Source organism: Gekko japonicus, unplaced genomic scaffold, assembly GCF_001447785.1.
Source record: "Gekko japonicus isolate JY-2015 unplaced genomic scaffold, Gekko_japonicus_V1.1 scaffold222, whole genome shotgun sequence".
NCBI lineage: Eukaryota > Metazoa > Chordata > Lepidosauria > Squamata > Gekkonidae > Gekko > Gekko japonicus.
Window position 1 is genome coordinate 755,721 of NW_015167063.1, and position 25,872 is coordinate 781,592.

The 25,872-nt window shown below is 45.7% G+C and overlaps 1 protein-coding gene across 1 annotated transcript in view; it reads right to left on the reverse strand.

Moving 5' to 3' along the window:
• Positions 1–62: 62 nt before the first annotated feature.
• The window catches only part of ABLIM3 (actin binding LIM protein family member 3), a 91,885-nt gene continuing 66,075 nt past the window's right edge, over positions 63–25,872 (reverse strand). Inside the window, exons 8-20 of the mRNA XM_015412639.1 lie at positions 19,878–19,907; positions 19,407–19,536; positions 18,372–18,470; positions 16,422–16,472; positions 10,513–10,632; positions 9,923–9,987; positions 9,388–9,535; positions 6,637–6,666; positions 5,256–5,314; positions 3,742–3,802; positions 2,316–2,323; positions 1,257–1,337; positions 63–176 (exon numbers count right to left, since the gene is read on the reverse strand). Coding sequence (XP_015268125.1) covers positions 63–176; positions 1,257–1,337; positions 2,316–2,323; positions 3,742–3,802; positions 5,256–5,314; positions 6,637–6,666; positions 9,388–9,535; positions 9,923–9,987; positions 10,513–10,632; positions 16,422–16,472; positions 18,372–18,470; positions 19,407–19,536; positions 19,878–19,907 — 996 coding nt within the window. The remainder of the gene's footprint in view (positions 177–1,256; positions 1,338–2,315; positions 2,324–3,741; positions 3,803–5,255; positions 5,315–6,636; positions 6,667–9,387; positions 9,536–9,922; positions 9,988–10,512; positions 10,633–16,421; positions 16,473–18,371; positions 18,471–19,406; positions 19,537–19,877; positions 19,908–25,872) is intronic.

Genomic DNA, 25,872 nt, shown 5'->3' on the forward strand with positions numbered 1-25,872 from the left:
ATATATAGTATATAATATATGTATATATTTATAGGTATGTATATATTTATAATGCAGTGCTTTTAAAACAGCCGTGCCTGCTTCTTCAGCTCATTCCTCTTCCACAATGCCAGGCGATCAAACTCAGCAATGGTCATGCCAAACACCTGGAAAAATTCCTCTGGTGACAGGTGGCGCTGGAAGGGAGAACAGACAGGCAGCAATCACTAATGTGTGAGTGGGATAATGTGTGCACACCTGTGGAACTGTGGCTTTGCACAAAAGAACTGTGGCATCTAACTCATTATGTGACTTCAGCCTCACAACAGTAAAGGTTTGTAGGAGCAAGTGACCTCCTGTGCACTTTCGTATGTGCACTGAACTATGTGGTCTTCCACATGGCAATGACCCTCTCTAGTTTGCCATTGTTGCTGCAGCTGCTGAATCAGCACAGTGGCAACAGGGCTTCCAGATGATGCAGTTCCCTGAACTTTCCCTGCCCTATTCCTCCACAGCTGACACCTCCACACACAGGTGTAATACTGAGGGCCTTTTTCAGGTTTCTTGTGAAATCAGCAATGGTTGGATTGCTGCAGGATTATAACAATCTATCAGTTTGGTTCTCTGAATTCCCAACTTACATTTTTTTAAAAAAATGTATGTCTCTAGTCCCTTTTCTGCAGAGATAGGCGTAAACATATATCTAGTCAATGAAAATGGACAGACTTACTTTTTAAAAAATGAAAGCTAGAAATCCAGAGGATCTGATAGATTGCTGTAACACCATAGTGATCTAGTTTTTGTCAAGCTTCCCCCCCCCCAAAAAAAAAGCCTTTAGTGGCAAGAGAAAGAAATGACTGCTGTGGGGGAATGCAGCAGGGGGGAAATGCTGAAGCTGGTGTGGCACCTTCTGAAATGCAGCATTCCTTCCACATGCACTTTAGCTGCATCCCAGTGATAAATATCAGATCAAAGGCATTTTGAGAATGGATAAAGCACAGGGAAACCACAAAATGGCAACAGATGATCAAAGATGTCATCAGGAAGCTTGGTAATAATTTGCTGTAGCTCAAACCAGAGCAAAAAGCCCACACAGAAGTCAGCTAAATGTGATGTTAGGAGAGATGTAAACGTATCTGCAGATTATGGAGTACATAGCAGCCATTGGGGGAGGGTCCTCTCTGCGCCATTGCCCCAATATCTGACCATCCATTGATGCTGCTATGATGGGAGGACAAATAAAGGTGCCAGTAGAGATGCTGGCCGGTTTTACTCACCTCTAACCGAGTTCTGTCTACATCTTTGGGTAAGCGGTTTCTCCCCCTTGTCGTCACCAGAAGCAGCTCATAAGGGTATATCTACAAGACAAGGGTGACGAACAGACTGCTGAGCTGCAGTTCTTTGCTTCATGAACAAGGAAAGAAGGCTCTGGCAGGTACAACTTTGAGGGAAGATGTCAAATCTAACAAAACAGCATTTTTAAATGCTTAGATTCTTTAGTGGAATATAGGCTACCCTTTGCGTTTCTGTTTAGTGTGGACTAGACTACCAAAATGCAAGCTGACATTACATCTCAAGAGATGCTGCAGGAAGGGCCTGCCTGAATCATCTCTAAAGGATGCAAAGATGGTTTGGGTTCTTTCATGGCACTTTTCATGGAGTAAAGTTATCTCTTGGATCCTTTCTCTATATAATCTCTCCCACTGTCCCAGAATAATGAGTGAACCTGACACACTCTAGCCCTGTTCACAATGCATACACCATCTAGCCCTGCTCACAAGTTATGGTGAATGTATGTGTACAATATACACTTGAATCCAAGCCTTGCTTCTGTTGGATCTGCTGTGGAGCATGCTCCTTTGGATCTAGGCACTATCTGGCTCATTGAAAGGCACTGGTCTTGCATGAGCAGAAGTGCTTAGTGCCAGAGAGAAGCAATCCACAGCAGAGGATGGTCCCCCAGAACAGAAAAGGGGACAGCACAAGTGGAACCAAGGCTGTGCCAAGCCTCCCTATTTCATAAGGTATCCCGATTTTATAAGGTGTCCCACAGTATATAAACCATAAAAGGTGGCCTTCAGTTGCAGAATTTTGGAATCCACAAATGCAAAGGCTACAGGCTATACCAAGGCATTTATGGAGAAGAGGTCAAAGCCTCTGAATATGCCCTTATGCAGGTAGGAGCACTGAAAGCACACAGGGGTAGATGAGATTTTCTTCTTGCCCACTCTCCATGTGGCTTCTCTGTGGCAGTAAACTGGTGGCAGCTTTTTAAAAAACTCTCCAAAGTGAAAAGGCCCAAGGATCTAGACATAGGATTCCTGTGGAAGGATTACCTTATATTCTGTAATGGATGAGAAGAAAGAGAAAGGAGAGAGAGAAGTCAGTCTAATCCCTCTTTAGCAATAAGAGGATCTTTGCTATTTCAGGCTTTGTTAGAGCTATTACAACAAATAAGATCTTTGCTATTTCAGGCTTTGTTAGAGGTATTACAACTTATTTTCCAGAGTAAGGAACAATGTGATGCTGCAGCAACTGCAATAAGGGGCATTCACTATTTCCTGTGGGACTGTGATGTGCTTGAACAAGGGACAACCCTCTAAAATGAGTGGCATCTGACAGTCCTGAGTGAGGCATATGTTGTTCCTACAAGCTTCATTTCTACATGACCTGCCATCAGTCTTTCACATTTCCCAGGCTGTAAGGGCCATATGTCCTCTCCCCTTCCCAAAAATTCCAGTTCAGTTATTTATTTATTTATTTATTTTATTCAATTTGTATCCTGCCCTACCCTGCAAGCAGGCTCAGGGCGGCTCACAACATATGGTGAAACAATAAATAATAATTCATAAAACAACAACTAATTCATTTGAATAGGTCAGTTATAATATCTGATGGCAGCTTAACCATTCTAACTACAGTGCCTGCTGTAATAACATCATGGAGGGCACATTTCTTTCAAAGAAAACAGTCAGCTGGTTCTGATGCCAGGTTGGTATACACAGTGCCCTGAGGCAGATGAACAGATTGATTGCACTAAACAGGGAAGGCCTGTATCAATGTTATTCTAATTCTCTGGCATGAAACGTTCAATTCAGTGATTATATTTCCTTAATCTGCATAATGTACTGTGTTTCTCTTAGTCTTTGGGAGGGGCTGTGAGCTATACAGGAACCAAAGCCTACCCCCCAATAGCTAGAAATACTGAGCTTCCCTCTTGCTATAGAGATTTCACCATATACTTTTCTGCCTATTTTTTGCAAGCTAGGTTAGGAATTAGGAGCACAAATAAAGTCAAAATTAAGCACTTTTCAACCTTGTTGCTTTCATTGGGAGAGGCTGATGAATGTGTTTAGCTGTGTCACTAAAATTAATGGGATTTAAAATTGCTAGATTTTTTTCTGCTTCCAGCCTCCCCCCATAACACTCTGATTCTCAGGATGCTGAGCTCAGTGGCTTTCCTGTGCGTGCAACATACAGTCCTGGTCTAAGCACATGTCTGCCTAAGCTGAAACCATTATTGGTTGTTTAGCTTGCCATGACCATAGAATGGATCTCAATAGGACCTGTGCTTCAGTTTGTGACAATCAAGTCTGTTGACCCATTTTGTTAAAAAAAAAATTATGCAACTCCTTTTTCTAGAAGGATATGTTTGTTCCTTATCTATTGAAATTCTATCTCCAGCAAAACTGAGAAGCAGAACCCCATGAACAAGGAACATGTGCTGTGGGACTGCTCAACATTTCAAGTTCTTCCACTAACCTCGCATCCCCCAGTTGACGGCATTTGTGCTGTCGTAGTGGAAGAGTTCAGCACTTGGTGGCTGCAGAGGAAATGACAGTGCAGAGGAGAGAGTGGTTAGTGTCTGAGCAATTTTAAGAAAAATCCCTCTCCACTTGGCTGCTTCCATCAGTAGGCGCTCCGGAAAAGTTGGCTGGTTAACGACAGAGTTTTGAAATGTTTGCTGGGATATGGAGGAGGGGGACAATGAGTGAAACAGTCTGTGCAGTGGAGGGGCCTGGAAGTACACCCTAAAGATCTTGAAAGCAATCTCTTAAACCATTTTTTTAATGTCAACATAAGTAAAAAAACCTCTCAACCTATGTTTGGCTCCCAGTTCAAGAGTTTGTCGAGCTAACACTTTGCCAAGTGGAAAAGCAGATTTGTATTCCAAGTAGCTCAGGGAAGTATTGGTGAAGTTGTCCAGGTTTATCCTCCTAACAACACTTTGAGATAGGTTGGGTTGAAAGTGACACCACTGACTCTTCGGGATCATGCACTAACATGCTTTGCCTTAACAAGTATGTGTACACCAGCTAATAATACTTTGCACAATTGTTCTGCATTCTGTGCTCATACAAAGTGCGGCTAACAGCCAATGAAGCAGGAGTCCCCTATGTGATGCCTGTGGGCACCATGGTGCCAGCCGACACTTTCCCTGGCACCTGCCAAGTGTTTTTAGAAAGAGGGGGCAGAATTCTAAAGGTGCCTGCAGGCTAAAAAAGGCTGGGAATGCCTGCCATGAAACATCAACAGAACCCTGATTTCTCAATGTTCCTCTCTGCCTGTGCAGTTCTGGAGTTGTAGGCCCCATGTGGAGGGGGGGGGGGACATTAGTTCCAGTGAAGAGAAGGAAGAATGCCTCCTCCCTTTTGCATCAAGGAAGATACCACATACCTTACACTGATGCTTTGTTGGATACAAATCAATCTGTCTTCAGGTGAATCTTACCCAGTTCCCTGCTATATGACCACTTTACTCTCATTTAGCAGCTGTGTGTCAAAGATTGCACTGGGAGGCTAATACATACCAAGGGCATGTGATCCCTTGGCCAGCATTTGGACCATGAAACTGCTTTCCTAGCCCTGCTTTAGCTGAACTCCAAAAGCCTGGGAGCAATTCATAAATACATGAGGCACTGGTCACTCCTGCGTGTTCAAAAAGTGGTTGTGGCTTTCTATGTCCCTTATTCTCACCAGCAATCTAATCTGCTCTTCTTGGGAATCTCCAGCTTTTTCCTAACAGCAACTTTTGAGATCTACGATTTCTTGGCATGGTAGGAATTCATATAACCCTGGATAAAAAAGTCCCCACTTCTGAACCTGGAAATGAAGATTCTGAATTCAGGATTAGAGGGCTTCTAGTATCTATAAGTGATGATACTTACTTGAACTTTCTTCTCCTAAGGTCATTCAAAGGGTGTGTGCCTGCCTTTGCCAATGCAAATGTTAACCCCCTTGGCAGGGTTCTAACCCAATGGATCAGTAGACACTTACCCGGTGCAGCCCATTTCTTCTATAAGCAGGAAGAGAGGCAGATTTTGAAATGAGAGGATCTGAAAAGCAAAACAAAGGAACAAGCTTTATAAACCACAAATAAAAGGAGACCAGCTGATTTGCCCAGGAAAAGCCTCAATGGCAAACACATTTAGGAGGAGGAGGAGGAAGAGAAGGAGGAGGAGATTGGATTTATACCCCCCCCCCTTCACTCAGAGTCTCAGAGCGGCTTACAAACTCCTTTTCTTTCCCTTCCCCATAACAGACACCCTGTGAGGTAGGGCCCAGGCACATCAGAAAATTAGTTTCCAAGGAAGAAGGGTGAAAAGTACTGGGTTCGCCGCAGGGAGGACTTGGATGAATTGAGTTGCACACGTTTATTGTACTTAACATGAGACTGACTAACGGCCCGACAAGGCCAACTATATACATACCCACCTAGCACTCTCTAGTCCCATTGGAGGGTTTGAATTTCCCACCAAAGTGGCTATTGGTTGGTGCTGGGGGAACTAGGATCCTATACTCCTATTGTTCAAGGGAGCCAAGCTCCTGCCTGTGCTGCGGACCCCTAGTGGTGGTCCGTGTACATAACAAAGGGGACAATTTTAATTCCTGTGCATCAGAAAATATGAATGGTGCTACCTCCACACCTACCCCAAAGTTGGTAGAATAGCATAATATGCTAAATAACGGACAGTATGCTGCCTTCAATGAAATTTCCAAAATTTGTCTTGTGAGGGAGGCTGTCTCATCTTGGCCAAGGTTTTTGCTACTCCCGCCCCCCAAACATTATTTATTTATTTATTCAACTTGTAGACCACCTTCCCCTGCAAGCAGGGCTCAGGACAGTGAACAACATTTTAGTAAACACACAAGTCAAGTTGAAAACAATTTAAACAGTAAAACAATTCAATGCAATTCCAGTTACAATTTCAGATGGCACTAAGAAACCAATGTATATCCTAACCCCATGAGGGGAGAGGAAAGAAGAAAAGAGCCAGGCTTGATGGGAAAACCATTGCAGTCCTCAACTGTGGGCCTGGCAGAACATCTCCTTTTTTACAGGTCCCGCAGGGCACGGACGTCATTGGGCAGAGAATTCCACCAGGTCAGTGCCAGGGCCGAAAAAGCCCTGGCTCTGGCTGAGGACAGCTGGATATCTTTCAGGCCAGGGATCACCAAAATATTCTTCTCCCCAGAGCGTAATGCTCTTTGGAGGGTATTACAGACATACACAGGAGAATCATCTTTTATCTACCACACCTCAAATTCCATAAAGCAAACCCTGCTCCGCCTATCTAAGTCCCATTAAATCCAGGGCCTAAAATGCACAAAAGAGCACTAATCAAGAGAGAGAAAGAGAGGCAGGAGATGCACGTACCGCTGTCAGCCAGATAATGCATCCGGGGAGCTGTAGGGAAAAAAAAAAGAAGGAAGTCAGGCAAATGTGTGGGACATCTTGCTTTTCACAGAAGCGCAGGTCTGAATGCATTTTTGTGGCTGGCTCACACAAGGTTTGCACAATTATGGCCCCGTTCATACGAGCCCATTTGGGCCGGGAGCGGGACGGAACTGGGGCGGAGCAAACAGGCGCGATCTCACCTCAACATCTGGCGAGCGTGCCGTCTCCGTCCCTGATCCGGCCCAACCGCCCATACTGCGCCGCAAAATACAACCACCTCTCTAGGTGGCTGCATCCATTGCCGCGGCTCAGGACGGGACTTTTCCTCCCCGGCATCTGATCATGCCGGGGAGTGATGCGCCGCGGCTAGGGGATCCGTGGGATCCCGCCGCGGCGTCGCAAGTTTGGAGCGGCTCTGCGTAGCCGCGTTTCAGCCGGCCCGTATGCCCGGGGCCTGTGTACATGAATATTCAACCTCATGGAGAAAGGTAAGCACAAATGGAGGCCACAGCAGCAAGAAAAAGTGCCACCCTAATTTGGAAAAGGCAGCTAGCCGTCACCATGTATTGCTTAGAACCAGGGGTCATTTCGTAGAAAAAGAGCTAGGGGGACTCATTAGCATAGCTCATTAGCATATGCCACACACCCTGACATCACCGGAAGTGTGTCCTCCCCACAGCCGGCGGCGACCTCCAGCAGGCACCAGCAGGGAGCTCCAGGCCCCGCCCTCCCGCACCTCACCCGGGGGGATGGCGTCCCCCCGCGTCCCCCCCCCAAAATGACCCCTGCTTAGAACAATGATGACGGTCTTGCACCATCCACTGTTCATGACTATGAAGGAAATAAGGACTGCTTGACTGGAGAAGGGGAGATAAGAACTGCTTAACGTTTCTACTCAGAATCTCCTTTCAAAGTACCAGTATTTTCCCCACCATAGGGATAAAAGAAACAAAGGATGTAATTTTGAATGGGGAAGAAGTATCGAGGAGAAAGGGTTAAACAGCCCCCCCCCCCAATGTTCTCAAACATTCAGCCTCCTGAGGGTGCTTTTGTGTGTGTACGGACAGCTGCAGACAGCTGCATCATCATTCAAATGGAGAATAAAATTGGCTGCTGAGGTGCCAATGGACCCATCTAGTGGCCAGCTGTTATGACTGCAGAAGCACATCTGCAGTTTAAGTTGCCCCTCCCCCTACTCCCTCTGTATGAGGGAAAAAATGGCTCTGGGATAGTGTGGTAGTCCATCAAAGATTAATGAGAGACTCCTTCAGGCTCAGGCTGGTTGGGTGCCCCAGGGAATTCTATAGCGTGAGTGTGTACGTGGGTGAGAGAAGGTGTATGTGCTCAGCCTGGAATGGATACAGAGAGGTAGGCGCGCACACACACACACACACACACAGCAGCTTATGCAGACAGCCAAATAAACTCATGTATTTTTGTATGTATGATTCTTGTATTATTACATTGTCCAAAGCCATATCTAGAAACTGAAACACTAGGTGGCAGCACATCTAACGTTCTTGCAGCTCCTTGAAATGCTGGAAATGAGCATGCATGTGTACACACACACACACACACACACACAAAAGCCTTTCATTTTGCTTGGTACAACTCATCTGACTCACAAAAATGACAAAGAATCCTTCCAGATACCCACATCTACCAGCTGAATATAATATAGCGAAAATCCATTTTTCTCCGACCCAGCCTGACCTTCTCAAGCTTTATTGAGAGTCCCCACTTGTAAGATCTTTCTGTCTTTCCATGTAAAATCTTGATGAGGCTAGTTTGACCAGGCAAGGGAATACTGGTGAAAGCATGTTAAAGACTAGGTGGTTAAGAACATAAGAGACGCCAATGTTGGATCAGGCCAAAGGCCCATCCCATCCAACACTCTGTGTCACACAGTGGCCAGAAATACCAGTGCCATCAGGAGGTCCACCAGTGGGGCCAGGACATTAGAAGCCCTCCCACTGTTGACCCCCCCCCCCAAGCACCAAGAAGACCGAGCATCACTTGCCCCAGCGCCCCTATCTATACCTTGTGGTATAGTCTTGGGTCCACTATCTGAGGAAAAGTGGTATTTAAATTTTTAATCAATATCTTAATCAATCCACTGTATGAATGTCATAGCCATTCTGTAGACATTGCAATTTGCCTTAGATAATTTACTGTTTGCATTGTCCTCTAATTATGTAATCCTAGTCCTATTGCAATTGTTCAGTGGTATTGTCTGATTGCACCGTTTTATATCCTATAATCTGCCTTGAGTCCCAGCAAGAAAGGTGGACTATAAATTAAGTCAACATACAAACAAACAAAAAATACAGAGTAGACATTGTGGTTCGGACATGCACAGCTGATTCCTTAAAAAACCTGAGGGCACGCCACTACTGGTGATTATTAATTTCTTCCTGTTCACTCCAATTTTGCCTCCATCCATTTCACAATCCCTGATTACTAATGTTGTAGTACATCCTGCCCCCCAATGAAATCAGTTGGTTCTTTCTAGCTGTACTGGTAATTGAAATGCTGCGTTTTCCAGGATCCTGTTTCAGAAAATGGTTTGGGAATATTCGGCCTTGGCTGCAATACCTACAGGCAGCGTTATCTCCACACTATAGTGACTGATAGCCAATGCCCATGAAAAAGCAACCTTTATGTGTTCTTAGTAGAAGCCAGCCTTCTGCAGGCATGCAAGGGGTATATAAAATTTTCACTGTTGCTTACAGCCATTTAGGGAGCTCTCATAGCCAGTGGTGTGAAGAGCTTCCCTACTGCCAGTTGAGCTGCGGGGTGGTGTCCAAGGGTCTGCATAGGAATTGGATCGTGCCTTCATTTCTTCCTTCAGTATCAACCTGCCAATGCCAGTCTGGAGCTACATACCAAAAAGTATTACAAGAAGAAATATGATTAACACAAATAATGAATATGTGGGCCCTTATCCCCCCCCCACAAATTTAGATTCCGCTGGTGATCTCATATAATATTTCCCCAACATTGGACTCCTCCTTCACAGTGGAAGACAATACCTAAAGATACAGAAAACAGCCAAAGGCCCAGGATGGCATGTTCTCTTATAAGGTTCCTTCTTGAGTCTGTTAGCATCAGCTAGCACAGTGTGGGTTTAGCTGGTATCCTTTAAAGTTCCCCACCCATCAAAGTGGGAAAGAGCTCTTGGAAAGCTACCTGAGGAAGCTCAAACAATACTTCCAAGTCCAGAATACAGTACAGCAAAGGAGAAAGAAAGAAGACTGGCACTCACTTTGTGCATCCCTCGATCAAACCCATCTTCTTCTCCTCCTGAGGAGAATCTTCGAACTCGTGGTGCTACAAGGAAAGGTGGCCAAGGACAATCAGGTCAGAGAAATCACTTGGACAGCATCAAACAACACCCACAGAAATCTGTGGCATTAACTAGAGATAGGGCCAAAGGTGGACATGCACTTCTGTATTCCAGATTGACCCTTCTGGTCTCAGTTTGGTCAGGCAGTGGTTCGTTCTTTTCAACTCTCAGAGTGATGGAGTATTAGGAACCATAGCTGGGAACTCAAAAGCATGAAACGCACTATCTGTAGAGAAGCAAGTGCTTTCTGACTTTTCAAGGGCTGTCTAGAAGAGGGAGTTCAGCCAGTGTAGCCTTCCCCAAACCTACCAGGCAAGCTATAGGGCTGACTCCCCCTCTTTTATACAACCTTCAAAGATACAGCAGGAACCTAGATCTATTTTGCATGTAGCACAGCCAGTTGCCTCCAGTACAAGATGTTCCCAGCTTGCTGTTATTGGCCTTGGCTACATCTCAGCCTGTGTGGGTGTGGAAAGGGGTGGGGGTTAATGTTATGGAATGAAGGTTACCTTTGGGTGACCCTTGGAAAGTCCAGTACTCAGTCTCTGAGTGGTAATATGGATCCGGAGAATAGGCTGGGCTGTATTTGGAGGACTGGGCAATATCCTCGCTGGTTTTACTTTTTGTAGCTGCAGATTGGTTATCTACAAAGACAACATAGGGAAAAAAAGAAAGGAAACTCCAGTTATTTAAAAGATTCTTGCTAAAACAACATGATGTAAAAAGTAGGGAAAGTGTCAAATTTTCAGTGCAGAAGTGGCATGTGGGTGCACCACCACAAGACTGTCATGCTAAAAATTGGGCCCCTACCTACCCCTGCCTTGTATATGATTGGGAAATACCAAGGCAAATGGGTCTAATTTGAACTTCTGTTCTAGCCTATCCAGTAACAAGTCCTTTTCCTCAAAGAAAATTTACCACAGAGCCAAACAGGCACAGTGATGATAACTGACAGCCTGGACTAATGCAGACATGTAATCTTCCACTTGCCGGTGGTGAGTAGCACTTCTCTTCGGTGAACAGATGAGTAGCTGCACCTCACCTATCTGCTTGCACTGACTCTTCACCCTGACAATCTGTCCTGGTCATTTAAAGCCAGGTCGAGAATTGCCCCTACAACAGATTCCAAGCCTGAAACACAGTGTCGTTTTATGTCGGCTACCAGCATAAATTCATTCTTTACATCAAAGGGGAGGCAGAGAGCAAATGGAACAGGCTACTTGGACAGTGCAGAACTGGCAGGTAGCTGGTAGGGACAGGAAGAACAGCAAAGGGATGAGGAGAAAAGGGCAACCGGAGCAGGCTGGAGAGCACCTTCTGAAGGACTGCTTGCAAGGCTTAGATCATAAGCAGCCCATGTCTGACAGGTCAATTCCCATCTTGCTTTCCCAGTGCATAGCTGCAGATTAAGAAATACCTGAGATTTAACCTCAGATGTCATCTCTCGGACCTCTTCTCTCTGCATATTCATCTTCTAAGGCCTGGACTACATGTGCAGCAGTATGAGCTTTGGGCCGTTCTACTTCAGGTTGCCGATCGGGGGAGACTGGCTTTGTAAGGCTGTCATGTGCCCCCCACAGGCCGTCAGGCAAAGATAACCTCTGGCCCCATCCAGACCCAACTCAAATGTCATATAAAAAAAATCACACCACTTGCCCATCTCCATGCATCTCCAGGGTGACCAGGGTCCTCAGAGTTTTGTTTCCCAACTTCAAAATGGGAAACTGGCTACTAGAGGGCCAGTTTGGTGTAGTGGTTAGGAGTGCAGACTCTAATCTGGGAGGACCAGGTTTGATTCCCCACTCCTCCACAGGCAGCTGCTAGCATGACCTTGGGTCAGTCATAAGCTTTTTCGGAGCTGTTCTCTCATGAGCAGTTCCCGAGAAAGCTCTCTCAGCCCCACCTACTCACAGGGTGTCTGTCATGGAGAGGAGAAGGGAAAGGGGATTGTAAGCCACGGCTGAGACTCCTTCAGGTAGTAAAGGGCGGGGTATAAATCCAATCTCTTCTCTTTTTTTTCCTACTAGATCAGGGCCTATAGCCTTGTTTTCCCACCAAAACTGCTGAATATGTACTCATCTAAGGCACAGTTACATTCCAGTCCAGTAGCACCTTAGAGACCAACAAGATTTTCAGTGAATGAGCTTTCAAGAGTCAAAGCTCCTTCTGTCAGATCTCAGGCATAGTGGCCTTCCATCTCTCTTCTACCCAGACTCCACATGAGGGGTGGGACCGCAATTGCAAAAATGAAGCAACAGATCAAAAGTTTGCTCCAGGGCCCAAGGGGCAAGGCCCCAAATGGTGGTTCTAGTAAAAAAAAAAAAAAAAAGAGCTGTAGGATATACCTGAAAGGGGTATCATTAGAGCATGGCTCGGCATGGGGACCAGGGGTGTATTGCACAGAATAGACACAGTCACGTTGCACAGACTAGACTAAGAAAAAAACACAAGCCTCAGATCCTCTCTGTGCCCCAATTTCATTCTTTTGGGAAGCTGCCCCCAATGGTGAAGAAAAACAGTTGTCGTTAGGAAGAGTTGGAGGTTATATGGTGAAAGTATTATCAGCTGTGGTATAAACATTCATCATGGTATTGTCTCTACTTCAACAAGTACTGCAAGTTTTTGTGGTGCTTTCAAAACCTTACAAAACCTGTTGGATCTGAGATAACAACAGGGCAAAAAGGAAAGCATATGTGTTTTGGATAATGATGACTTAATCAAACCAGATGGTATCTAGCCACTTGTTTTCTGTTAGGGGAAAAGCTTACAACTGGTGCTGGAGGAGGCAATTTTTTTGCCAATTCTCCCTCCCACTGCAGACCCCCATACTACTTCCATGCTGTTTGTAATGTTTCCTGACTCTCAGGAGCAGTACCTTGCAGGGCTCAGGGCCACAGTAGATGCTTGCTTTTTTAAAGAGTTGGTTTGGGGTAAGGATGTGTGCACAGATACATCTGGTCCAAAAATATACCTGAAAAATTACTGGGACCAGCGGGTTTTTGTGTGTGAGTGTTTTTTTTGCAAGTTTTCTGGAAAACAGGAAGGAGGGAGGAGCTTGCCAGGTTAGTTCTACTGGGATTCTCTGATTTGACACTGTTTCTGCTGGGCTTGCTTGGCTTCTGTGGTTTTTGACATTGGTTCTGTTGGGCTTGCAACAGTGCTCCCCCTTGCTTAAGTTGGTTTGACTTTGATTTTTAGTTTGACATTGGTCCTGTTGGACTTGCCACACTGGCCTGTGGTTCTGCTGAGATGTTGGTTCTGTTGGGCTTGTTGGTTCTGCTTGCACTGGCCTTTTGGCTTGATTTTGTATGTTCGGCTATTCTTTGCTCTACAGGAAACAATGGAGGATGGCTGGGGCCACTTTGTTCAGGGACTCCAATTCACTTGAAACCTTGGGGTCTTTAAGGGACAGGCAGCACTACCTACTACAGTTTCGGTGTCATTTGCTTGAAAAACAGCCCTTACAGCCCTGCAGAAAATTCCCCATGGGAAACATTGGACTCAGATAATTTTGGAATCCTGGAAAAAACCCAAATCCAGTTACCAAACTGATATTTGGGATCCAAATAACCCAGAATATCAATAATTACACCCTTCCCAATATCTGGATCCAAAAAATACCTCCCCCCACCCTGGGTTCCCTGCAGCCACACAGCGGCTACTGGAAATAGCTATTAAAATGCTGCCACTGTGGGGGAAGGGCTTCCTGCTCCTCCCAGCCACCAAAACAGCAATGGGCGGCCGGGGGTGGGGGAGGTAGTTATTTCCCCATTTTTGCAGCTTCACATGGAGTATTCTATGCACACAGAGCAGCAAAAACAAGGAAGTAACTCCCAGACTCTACTCAAAGCAAATGCCTGGTTGGGCTGTCAGTGGGCTGCAGTGGGAGGCACCAGGAAAGCCTCAAACTATGTTCACAAATTGCTTGATACAATCTACCATCTTCAGGTTTCTTAAGAACCATTGTCTGTCTAAAGCCTGTCTGACATTGGTACAGAAAAGAAAATGATGGACACGTACACAAAAAATCCTTCATAATAATCTAGAGAAACAATCACTCCTCGGTTCTGGATTCAGCATAACTTGATCACCTATCTCTGCACACACAAAGTGATACATTTGGACTGTGGATTAATTAATCTGGAAATATTCTCATTCCTGGGGGCCCAAATAAATGAGACATTGAATTCATGACTGGAGCTCCCTTCTCTTGAAAAGTCGAGAGGGGATAATTTACATTGGTTTGGGGCAGGTTTTTAAACCATCTCCCCACTATGATTATATCCCTGTAAAAATGCCCCCTCTAGCGCTATTTGCCCTGTTAGGGAAAACATCCCTGTCTGAGTAAATAGAAGGTTAGGACATTTTCATCAGGAAAACAGCTTAGGGATTCCTGATCCAAATCACTGTGCCCCCCTCCCCCATACCATGGCTGCTATCAATGGCAACTTAAAGAAATGGGAGGTCTGATCACAGACCTGCAATACCTTCTCTAATTCAGCCTGGTTCCAGGGCATTAAATGATAACTGGTTTTATTTTAAAAAATGTGTGCCCCTAAATAAGCCTTGAATGGACAGATCTTCTGATTGTGTGCACAACGGGGTATTCATACAGCCTTTAGGGATGAATAATCTGTATTACATAATTTTAAGTAAGTGTTTTTATACATTTTCAGAGAAAGCTATTTTGTGTCCTAAATTAAGAAGTTATAGTGGAAAAAACCCCAACCTCCCCCCACTTTTACTCTTGTCCAACGGTACAAAATGGGTTTCTCTCAGAAGATTATTTCATGAAGACGGTGAAAGCACATGCCCCCTCCCCATATAGAATAGCAATACCCAGGTAATATTATTGACACTCATGTTGCCCAAACCAGTCCCAAGGTTTTATGGGGGAAGTCAGAGCAGTTCTCAGAAACATACGCAGGATTGATACAAATGAGAGCGGCAAAGGTAGCTACTTACAGTGCAATGGGGTGCAGACAGTCAGCAGGGCAAGGTGTTAGGCAGACAGGGGAAGGAGGGAAGGAAAGAGAGGAGACACAGTTACCACAATAAAGGGGAAACCACACCACCTCTAAAACAAAAAGAACAGGTTGGTGAGCACATAAGTCCTTTCTCCTCATAGCTAGGGCCTGCCCAGCAGAGGGCACTCTTCCATCTTCTATGACCTTGGAGCCTCATTCCCCCACCACAGACTAAGGAGAATTGCTTCCATAGGTCTCTTTCCGTGAGTGCACTTCATCTGTCTTGAAGAAGTCCATCCCTGCCCCGCCTACAGTTCCCGCTCTTCCCAAGTTTTGATCAGCTATACGGTTGGCTTCTGACAGTGTCTACAGTGTCACTTGATGAGTTAGATCAGATGCTGTGATGGGCTGGTGTCTAAGGTTCTCAAGGGGATAGTGAGCAGTTATAACTTAAGTGACACCTTACTTGTTTCTTTATCGCTTATGCTTTCGTTGAGCAACTACGAACTAACATTTCCTTGGAGTTGACTTCCATGAAATATTTATGTGCTTAAAAAGGCAGCAAACCTAGGCATATACTGATGCATACACTGACTTGGAATGTAAGCCCCTTTGAGCAACCCACTTCAAAGTAAACTTGCACAGAATGCCCATTAAACTTTGGCTGAGTGCTCTTGTAGACATGGTTCCTCTAGAATGATGGCTCTCAGTGGGGATCAGCTTCTCTAAGCTTGTACAGGCAGGTGACATTTTCTTGATGCACCCTCCTCTTTGGCCCAGAAGCTGGACACCATGTGGGCTGTGCTACCTCTTCTTTTGATATATTGATTGCTGCTCAGGGGGGGGGATATTGGGACAATCCATATGTGTTTACTGACTTTTCCCTGAGTTCCTGTGTTAGGACTCTTTACACAGGACTTGCAATGCTGTGAAGCCACTTCCATTCCATGGTAACATTTAAGGGCCTGCAACAAAGTGTGCGAGTCTGATTATGGACCTCTAAACATTGTATGAGATGCACCAAAACTATGAAATTACAGCCACAGAGAAGTGGCTCCCATGGCACTGATTCACCATCTAAAAGGCATATTAATCCACAGGCCACTTAGAATGGCCAGCTAACCATCTCATTGGCACTTTGTTATATCTGAGGAAGCCCATGCAAGGTCTTTAGAGTAAAGAAGGTTCCTACACTAGGATGACCCACAATGATGGTTCCGCCACATTCAGTCTTTTTTTGCTGCATCTTTCTTACCCATACCTCTGAGGCCAGAAATTCCTCAGAACTACTCTCCCCTTCTTTCCAGAGTATATGATGTCCATGTCTAGCATTGACACCAACTTCCTGTAGAAGCTCATGGAGACATTCATTGCATAGTAATGTTGCTAAAGCAGAACTGGACTTTATTATGTGTGTCCAAATACATGCCAAAGCCATGCCCAAACTGTACCGTGTCTTTTATAGATGGGGGGTTTCCGGTAGATGTTACTCTCTGCGGCAGCTGGAGGCAAAAAGAAAGATAATGAAGGGAAGGAGACAGAAAAAAGAGAAATGGAGAAGGAGCCAGTGTATGAATGAGGCAAGTCACAGGAGCCACCATGTTTGCAGGTAAGGGTGCCTACCCGTGATCAAATCCATCTGCTCATTCCATTACGTATCCTCCCCCCTTCCACAGCTCTGTGGAATAAAATGAGACAGCCTAATTATAGGTATCTAAAGAGCAGAGAAAGCTTGGGAGCTGGTTTGATGGGGAAAGTAGGAATCAATTCCATTTGGAGTGATGTGTGTCATAGACAGCCATAAGACAAAGAATGTGTGCGTGCGCAAGAGGTCATGCTGTGAGCATGCTTGCCATTAACAGTGTGCAGGATCAGGCAGACTTTTCTCCTTTGGACACACTTGGTGGCTTGCCTTAGTTCAGGAGTAGGAAGATTCAGGTGGCGCTAGCAGCCACCGTCTTCCTGTCTGCCAGTGGCCTTGGATGATCTGTGAGCTGGTTTTCCAGAGATATGGGTACAATCCCCCCCCCCAATCTTTGCCAAAGAGCAAGCAAGTCAGCCAGAGTTTCTTCAGACAAGAGAGAAGCAAAGCAAGCTGGGAACAGGAGCTATCCAATCAGTGCAAAGGCTTATTGATAGGTTGGACTGGTGGAGCACACCAAGGGCCATCCATAAAAGACATCAGCAGAAGCTACTGGGACACGAGTAATCTGAACACCATTTCTGGTGGTAACAGGAGGGTATATGCCAGGGAGAATTCCAGAAAATACAGGCCACTTCAGGCAACACAAGAGCAGTTCCTGCTAGACAGAATAAATGGAGGCTAAAGGGCACTCTGTAACTCCTGGTCCACTTCATTCCGTCTTTTATTCATCTGGAGAACAGGTATTAAGATTCCTGCAGTGGGGTCTAGATGTGCCTAATCTAAGGGTGCTAGCTTGGTTCACTACTGAAACGGATGACTGGCACATGAAATCTGGATTTCTGAAAACCAAAGAATGGAGGGAAGTCCCCACACATAGGGCCTGTCATCTGATGTCAGACATAATGGAGATGTATGTGCCCCTAACTGAATCCTAAGGGATCTGTGCTTCTCTTCTAAGACTGTCTGAGATCAATATCTTGGAGCTGTTTCCAGTTTTCATTTCACACATCTGGGCACATGTCAAAAAGACCTGGAAGGGATCCAGGTTTGACGTGGCCTGGTTTGAGGCTGAAGGATTGAGGGAGCTGATGCTGCCAGGCATTTAGGCAGGTGTGGGCCTCACCTGCTTTGAGTAATGAAAGATTCTAGATTTACTTTGCAAACAAAGTTGATTTGCCAGCAGGCAGGCGGGGAGGGCATACGTGTATCTACTTGCATAATGACAAGGGACAACTGTCAATTTCCCTCCCTCCTTGCAGATGGGGTGGGGCAGTTGCCCTTACCTGGTGGCCCCTGGAGTCTCTGGTGGAGGGGAGCAGCCATCTGGCAAGCCCAGAGAGATCTGGGGGAAGGGTACAGCGGGCCCTGAGGGGAGCAGGAGGAGTATAAGATAAATTATCTTTCACAGATGGGTGTAGAAAAGCTCCTAGCTGACAGACAAGCTTTGCCTTGTGGTCCTTGAGGGGACAGAAAGGGAGGAAGGGAACAGGGTGGGTCCATTTTTGTATAGGAGAAAGAAGCTGCAGTGGAAGGTGCAATCAGACTTTGAAGGATGTGAGGTTAAGGCTGCAGATCTGGTTTATGGATGGCCTCTACCATGAGAATGCATCTTGCTATTGCTAGTGGACTCTAGAATGGCAATAGCACTAGTCATGCAATACACATATCTGGCACATGCATACATACATGCATGCATGCATGAAAACAAAAGACACACTGCTCCTTCACAGGCTGGCCAAAGGCCTCCAGAGCCTACCTGGAATGTGGAAATGTCTAGGAGCCTGGTATGAGGTTGGTGTGGAAGACCTCACATCTAACTGGCTATAGTAGGGGGAACTGCGTCCACTCTCTGTTCCTTGATAGAGCAGATTTGAGGGAGGAGCAGCAGCAGGAGAGAGAGAGAGAGAGAGAGAGAGAGAGAGAGGCAGAGGAAAACTGGTGTTAAAAGCAGCCATGTTAGAAGAGTAGCAAGCCACTTGTGAATCGATGATAGGGATGCATGGATGGAGGGGTGGTAGGGGCTCCTACACACCATAGTGAGGGAGAAGTGTTGGGTTCACAGACAAACAGGAAATTTTCCACAAGTGTGTGTCATCAGTGATGGTTCTAAACCCATTCCAGGGATATCAAATTCCATGTCAGGATTTAGCTTCCAGAATTGACCCTGGTGGTGGCAGAGGTCAGTACCAAGTGTTATCACATTCTTCATTTTGGCATAGGGTGAGGTTCCAGTAAGCAAATATCCTAGAGGAGACCCAGGGAAATTCAGCTGGATGTGTATTTCTTCCCTGCTCTGCCAGCTCCCTAGTACATTATGTCAAAATTCATTGCTGGATCATGTTCATGCTGAAGAATTACTACCCTGCCCCTCTGTTTATGCACATGAATCCTTCCCACATCATCAGGTCCTTTCAATTTCACCTTTGGCATGGAGTCACTATTATTTGACTTGCCACAGGAAAGAAAACAATACTATATACGAAGCCCCAGTCAGTAATAAACTTCCTCTGTCTTGGGGACAGATTAGTTCTATAAGGCAGTCATGATGCAGTCAGCCTTTTGACTATCTCTCTGCCAAGAAATGGTCTCATCCAACATAGGAAGCTGTACATGATTTTTACTCTCCCTTTTCCAAAAAGACTTTGCAGTGTTAAGTCTTATGAGAATGGGAATATATTCTGGCTCTGAATGTGCCCCAGACAGAAGTTCAAATGTCCAGACGATGCTGCCGTACTGGTTTGTGTTTGGCCTCCTCTGTACTCAGCTCTGTCCTCAGCTCATTTATTCTTACCTGAGCGGTAATAATGATGTGGCGAGCGTGGGATGGTGGGTGACATGCCTTGGCGGCTGTAGGTGGGGGAATCAATGTAGCCTGGGCTTGAGGCTCGCCTCTGCCTGATATCCATGCTGTCATAAATGTCCTGGACAATCAAAAGAAGATTGATAGAAGACTCAACCCCTAGGGAAGTGTGCCCACAGGCCCATGACATAAATTCCAGTTCTCTTACTTTTTACTCCATTCTGGGAGTCAGTTGCCCAGCTGATGTGATGACATTACATTTACAATTGGCTTACTCCTTCAACTTAATATAGCTTGTGGCCACCTCCACATCCTAATTCCAAGGTCTAGAGCAACACAGTTCAAGCCCTTCACCACTGGGATCTTCCTGGCCCATCTGTCAGCAAATGTTTCTTCAAGTTCTCACTCTATGAGGCCTAGTCATACAAACCCTCATATTAGTTTGGAAAGCCATTGGATTACCTGAGAATATGGAGACAAAGTTCCAAGAGACTGGAAGTGACAGGAGGCCAGAGACCAGGCATGAGGGTGTGAAGAGTGAGAAGGAAAAAAGAAAAAGAAAAAACAATTACAAGATCATATGACTGCTCAGGGCCACATCAGAGTTCATCTCTTCTCCCATCCCTTTATTATTGTCCATTTAGCAAAATGACAACCTTATAAGAACTGTCAGAATATGGAGGAAAACCTGGGAGAAAGACTCAAGTAACCATGAAAAAAAGAGCACAGCTGGCTACATTTTCCTCTTCAGATGTTGTGAGAAAACACAGCCAAAATAGCTCTCATTCCCTCAAACGGATACACTTTTGCATAATGAGGGGGGAGGCTCAGTGGGAGAGCATCTGCTTGGCATGCAGAAGGTCCCAGGTTCAATCCCTGGCATCTCCAGTTTAAAGAATGAAGTAGTAGGTGATGTGAAAGACCTCTACCAGAGACCCTGGAAGCTGCTGCCAGTCTGAATAGACAATATTGATTGTGATGGACCAAAGGTCTGATTCAGTATAAGGCAGCTTCATGTGTCCATAGTCTATCACCATCTCCTACAATAAACAGCCAGCACAACCCAAGTCTCTTCCTTCCCCCCCTTCCACTGCCCTCAACAAGTCTGTTTTAAGAAAAGTGTGTGGTGACAATATGTGCAAACACACAGCTCCAATACAAGCTAACGGTAGATGCCAACGCCCAATTCTACAGTACTTCAGATATTACATTAGGTTCCAGGGTATTCCACATTTAGGCCTAAGTGCGACACACAAATCTGGTAGACCAGACAGCGTACCACAGATTCCGTTGGTTAAAACTTATATCTGATCCTTCAGACATGATGAAGGTTTTCAGCTAGCTTCCTCTGTCCTTTCTAGCCATGATTTTATGCTGTCATTAGGGAATATTAATCTCTGAAGTAGTACTGCCTAGGGTTGCCATCCCCCCCCCGATGGGGACAGCCCCCCCGCTTTTGAGGGCCCCAATCTGCAGCTGGCTGGTGGAGGAAGCCCCGCCCCCGAAGAGCCCCATCACGCCCAACATAATGATGTCACCTGGAGGTGATGCCATCACGCCAAGCAGGTCACGCAGGGGATGCTCTAGTGTTTGGCTAAAAACTCTATGGTGACTATAGAGCTTTGGCCAAATGCTAGAGCGTCCCCTGCATGATGTGCCTGGTGCGATAACGTAACTTCTGGTTGATGTCATTGCACGCATGCCAGAAAACCCAGGAACCCTGGCTGGACTCCCCACTGTCAGCCAGGTAAGACCTGGCAACCCTAGTCCTGGCTAAGGTCACAGATGTCTCTCAAGTTTTCTACTTTTCTAGAAACACAAAGGATGTTTCAAACATACATACATTCAAAGAAAAAAACAGGTGAGCTTTCTAGTATCACAGAAACAGAAAGTGAAGCTAGAAAGTGCCATTTATTTTTGCCAAGACCACTTCTGCATACTTCTGGCTGCACAAAATACTCCTTCTGACCTGGCTGTAGTGCATTCAGTGTAGGCTGTAAGTATGGAACAATGTTAATTCAATGTAAGTGAGATGCACCAGTCCTGAGTTGATATGCATGTGCTGATGCAACATCATTGCATTGCAGCATGGGATTTGCTTGAACAAGGACAGAAATGGAATGTATGAAGTATGCAAGGAGAGGGGAATCAGATCAAGACTAACCTTGCTCACCTATCTATACCAGCTTCCCTTTCTGCCTGCCACTTGTGCTCCTATGCCTAGCAGGTAGCCTGGTGTGGCCAAACTCAAAGTTTTTCTCACAGATCTGTGTGGAAAGCTGTATTTGCCAAATTGTCTCTTCTGTACAACTATTTGAGGTACATGAGCCCCATTTCCCTTGCAGCTGGACACCCTAATGTTGCCCAATGAGATATCTGTTATAGTATCACCAAGCCTGTTACCTTCCTAGGAGGCCCTCCTATCCTGGCAAGGCATCCCCTGCCCTATTAACATGTTTTAAAACTCATACTGCAGCTGGAAAAGATGGAACATGGACCAATCACTAAGTAAGGGATATGGCCAGGAATATAAGGAACCAGTTGTTGGTCTCGACTAAAAAGATCACAAACAGTTCTTCTGCTGGCCAGAATCAGGGCTGCCCTGGCCCCTCATCTGAACACCAGTGGGACACGTCAAACAGAGTCAAGAAACTCAAAACAGAACAGCCTTGGAGAAGGGCAAAGGAGCACATGTGAAAGGGATCTAGGTGTTCTGGTTGATCACAAGCTAAACATGAGCCTGCAGTGTGATGTGGCTGTGAAGAAAGCAAATGCTATCTTAGGATGCATTAACAGAAGCATTGTGTTCAGATCATGGGAGGTGGTAATTCCGCTCTATTCTGCTATGGTCAGGCCCCACCTGGAGTACTGTGTCCAGTTTGGGGCACCACATTTTAGAAAGGATGTTGACAAGCTCGAGCGTGTCCAGAAGAGAGCAACCAGGATGGTGAGAGGGTTGGAATCGAAGTCTTATGAGGAAAGGCTGAAATGTTTAGCCTGGGAAAGAGAAGGCTTAGTGGGGACATGATTGCAGTGTTCAAGTATTTGAAGGGTTGTCATGTAGAAGATGGAGCAGATCTATTCTCTCTTGCTCCGGATTGCAAGACTAGGTCTAATGGATGGAAATTACAAGGGAGTTGTTACCGGCTAAATATCAGGAGAAACTTCCTAACTGTAAGAGTGGTTGAGCAGTGGAACAGTTTGCCTCGGGAGGTGGTGGATGCTCCTTCACTGGACGTTTTCAAGCGGAGGCTGGATGACCATCTTTCGGGTATGTTGTAGGTATGTAGGGCTATCTTTCAGTATACTCCTGCAGAGTGTAGGGGGTTGGACTAGATGACCTGCAAGGTCCCTTCCAACTCTAACATTATATGTTTCTATGAGCTATAGTTCAGAACCTAAAAAGGTTAGTCAGGAATAGAAGAGGACCAACTCTAAAAATCTAATTATGAAACATACAAAAATATACATTTATTGAACACAGATTAAAATAACAAATAAGGGCCCATTCATACCTCGCTTTCCGTCTGTGTGCTTATCTGTAACACCAGTTGTCTCACTCTGCTCCAACCCCCACCCACCCCCCTTCTAGTCTCAGGTTTGATTTTTTTCTGCACACACAAAGGGTCTTTGAATTTATTTTTATACAAAGCCTTTCATTTTTACTGAACACTCCTTTTACATTTCATGAAAAAAAGTCCAGCAGCACCTTAAAAAAACTAGCATAGCTACTCATCTTGTACATACTCACTGCAAACAGCTTGGGCCATTCCATGGCACAGTAGACCCTGCAGCTGCAGACCAGCCACAGAACAGTACCTTCCTTTCCCATTTTAAAGACAAAGCGATGATCTCCCATGTCCTACTTTGCAGGGGTTGGTGTTGGGAGAAAAAAATGGCAAAAAACAGCTCCCCAACCCCTTTTGTTTTATTTCTTGCAGCTATGTATGTGTGCTGCTTTTGGGGGGGGGGGGAAACCTGCGGCTAGCAAACAAAAAGGAAAAGAAAGAGACACCCCACTCCTTCTGTTTTATTTCCTTAAGATCCCCCTGTTCTAAAAAATGTGTGTGTGTGCTGCTTTGGGGGACTCCTGGCAAAGAACGTTTTCCTGCAAAGGAAAGGGGTGAATTTGGATCTTCCAGGCCAGGCCTGGAGTTTCTCCAGGCTACGGCTGGAGATTTCAGGCAAATCACCTGTCTCTCTGTTGATGAGCCTGCCTATCAGTGAAATGACAGCCTGTGAAATTTTCCCGGGCTGGGAAAGAGAGAGCGTTAATTGGTCGCCTTTGAACAGACAGTCTGCGAATGGCTGAATGAGTATGTGGCCCTGCCTCTCTCCTCCCAGCAGGCACTGCACAGGCTCACTCTCTATGCCTATCAGTGAAATGACAGCCTGTGAAATTTTCCCGGGCTGGGAAAGAGAGAGCGTTAATTGGTCGCCTTTGAACAGACAGTCTGCGAATGGCTGAATGAGTGTGTGGCCCTCCCTCCTCCCCCTCCCGGCAGGCTGTGCGCAGCCGCTGTCTCTCTCTCAGTCTCTGACCGGCAGACAGTTTTTGGCTTGTAAAACTCTCAATTGCGTGCTTTTAGGGAGGGCAGGGTTTGGAGGGGGGACTCTGGTAAGTTAAAACTCATGTTTTGAAAGGGTGTGTGTGTGAATCAGCTTTTTTCCTCTTGTTGCTACAACTGCTGGGTGTGTGTGTATGTGGGTGGGTTCAGGGGGGGTTGAACTGAATCTCTCTGCTAAGGGGGGCTGCTTTCTCTGCTTACTTGTCTCTCTCTCTCTCTTCCTGTCGCCTTATCTATTCGTGGCAAGACAGTGTTTTAAAAGCACACTTTTTCCTTTTGGCAGCAAACCCTAGCCTTTTGGGGAACGCTTGCAAACTCCCCCCGCTGCTTGGCTCTGGGGCTTACAGAGGGGTGGGGTGGAGGTCCCCAGGTTCTGTCTGGGTGGGGTGAGTCCTCAGACCCTGGAGGGGAGTCTGCACTAAAACAACGTTAGCACAAGCATGCAAACCCAAGCCTTTTGGCTTACAGAGGGAGGGGGGCAAGGCTGTAAAGAGTAGAACTTTTTAAAAGCACACTTTTTTCCTTTTGCTCTCTGTGAGGCTTGCAAGGGGAGGGAGGGGGGGACTCCAGGATCTGCCTCTCTGCCTGGGGCTTACAGAGGGAGGTGGGGGGCATGCAAGGGGTGGGGGTTGGCCCCTAGGCTCTGTCTGGGTGGGGGCTCCCCAGGATATGTCCAAGAGACCCTGGGGCAGTCTGCAGTAAGGGGCACAAATACACATTCACAGCAAAAAGCCAGCACTCTATTTCACACATGTCCCAGCCCCCCTCCCGGTTTCAAAGCATTCCCCAGTCACAAAACACAATCACAAAAGCCCCCTTTTCACCAAAAAAGATTCAAAACACCCAGGGACTCCATTTTCCCATCCCCCAACCCACGGCCGAGCGCTACACCCTTGGGGGAAAGCCGACACGTGGTCACCGTGCTTCCCAGGGGCTGGTAACGGCCGCCATCTTGCCAACCCCTTGAAGCATGGCCCTCAGGGAAGCGGGATTTCCGGTGGCGGGGAGCACTCATCAAAGTCTGATTTTGACAGAAGGGGCATACCTATTCCTCCTTAATTAACAAGCAGGACAGTTAGCTATTGTTAGAAGATAATCCTGAAAGCCTATAAATATGGAAGTCTGAATTGATTATCAGCTTCTTTTTGGATGAAGCTCTTTGCCTTGTGATCATCCTTACTCTTGGGTAAGATATTTAATGGAGTGATGTAATTGCACTCCTAGATAAATCAATGGGCAGTATTATCATATTTTAAGCTAGTCAGTGTTACAGATGTCAACAGTTACGTTTTAATAAAAGATAAAATGGAAGCAAAGATTCTCCAATAGTATTTACTTGTATTTTATACCCACAATAGTCCAGAGCCTTGTTGGGTGTACCTCTTGCTCAGAGATTACTGATTTGATAGAGGAACACTAACCAGAGGCCTATGGCTTTTCAGGTGCACACCTATATCTGAATCAGGCCTGACATGCATCATCCAGAACAACTGGTTAATATTTCCCTATATGATGTTCCTAGTATTTGTAACAGAGTAATTGATAGATTTCAGTAGATGTCTTTTTGAAACACTGGAATAAAGGAGATAGTATATCTAGCTTATTTATTTTTTTTATGTGATGGTTAATTAATTTCTTGGTTAACACCCGGGGTTGAATCCTGCAATCTATCAGCACAAGACATTGATAGTTGTGGATTTTTCCCATGTCCTCCTCCCTATAGTACTCCTTTCCAAACATGGGAAACTTTATTACTGGGATCATGGTGCCCACATGGAATAATAGCCAGCCACAGTGTTTGGAAGGCTGCAGTGGGGGAAGAGGGTGAAAGCACTCCTTCCTTCCTTCCTTCCTTCCTTCCTTCCTTCCTTCCTTCCTTCCTTCCTTCC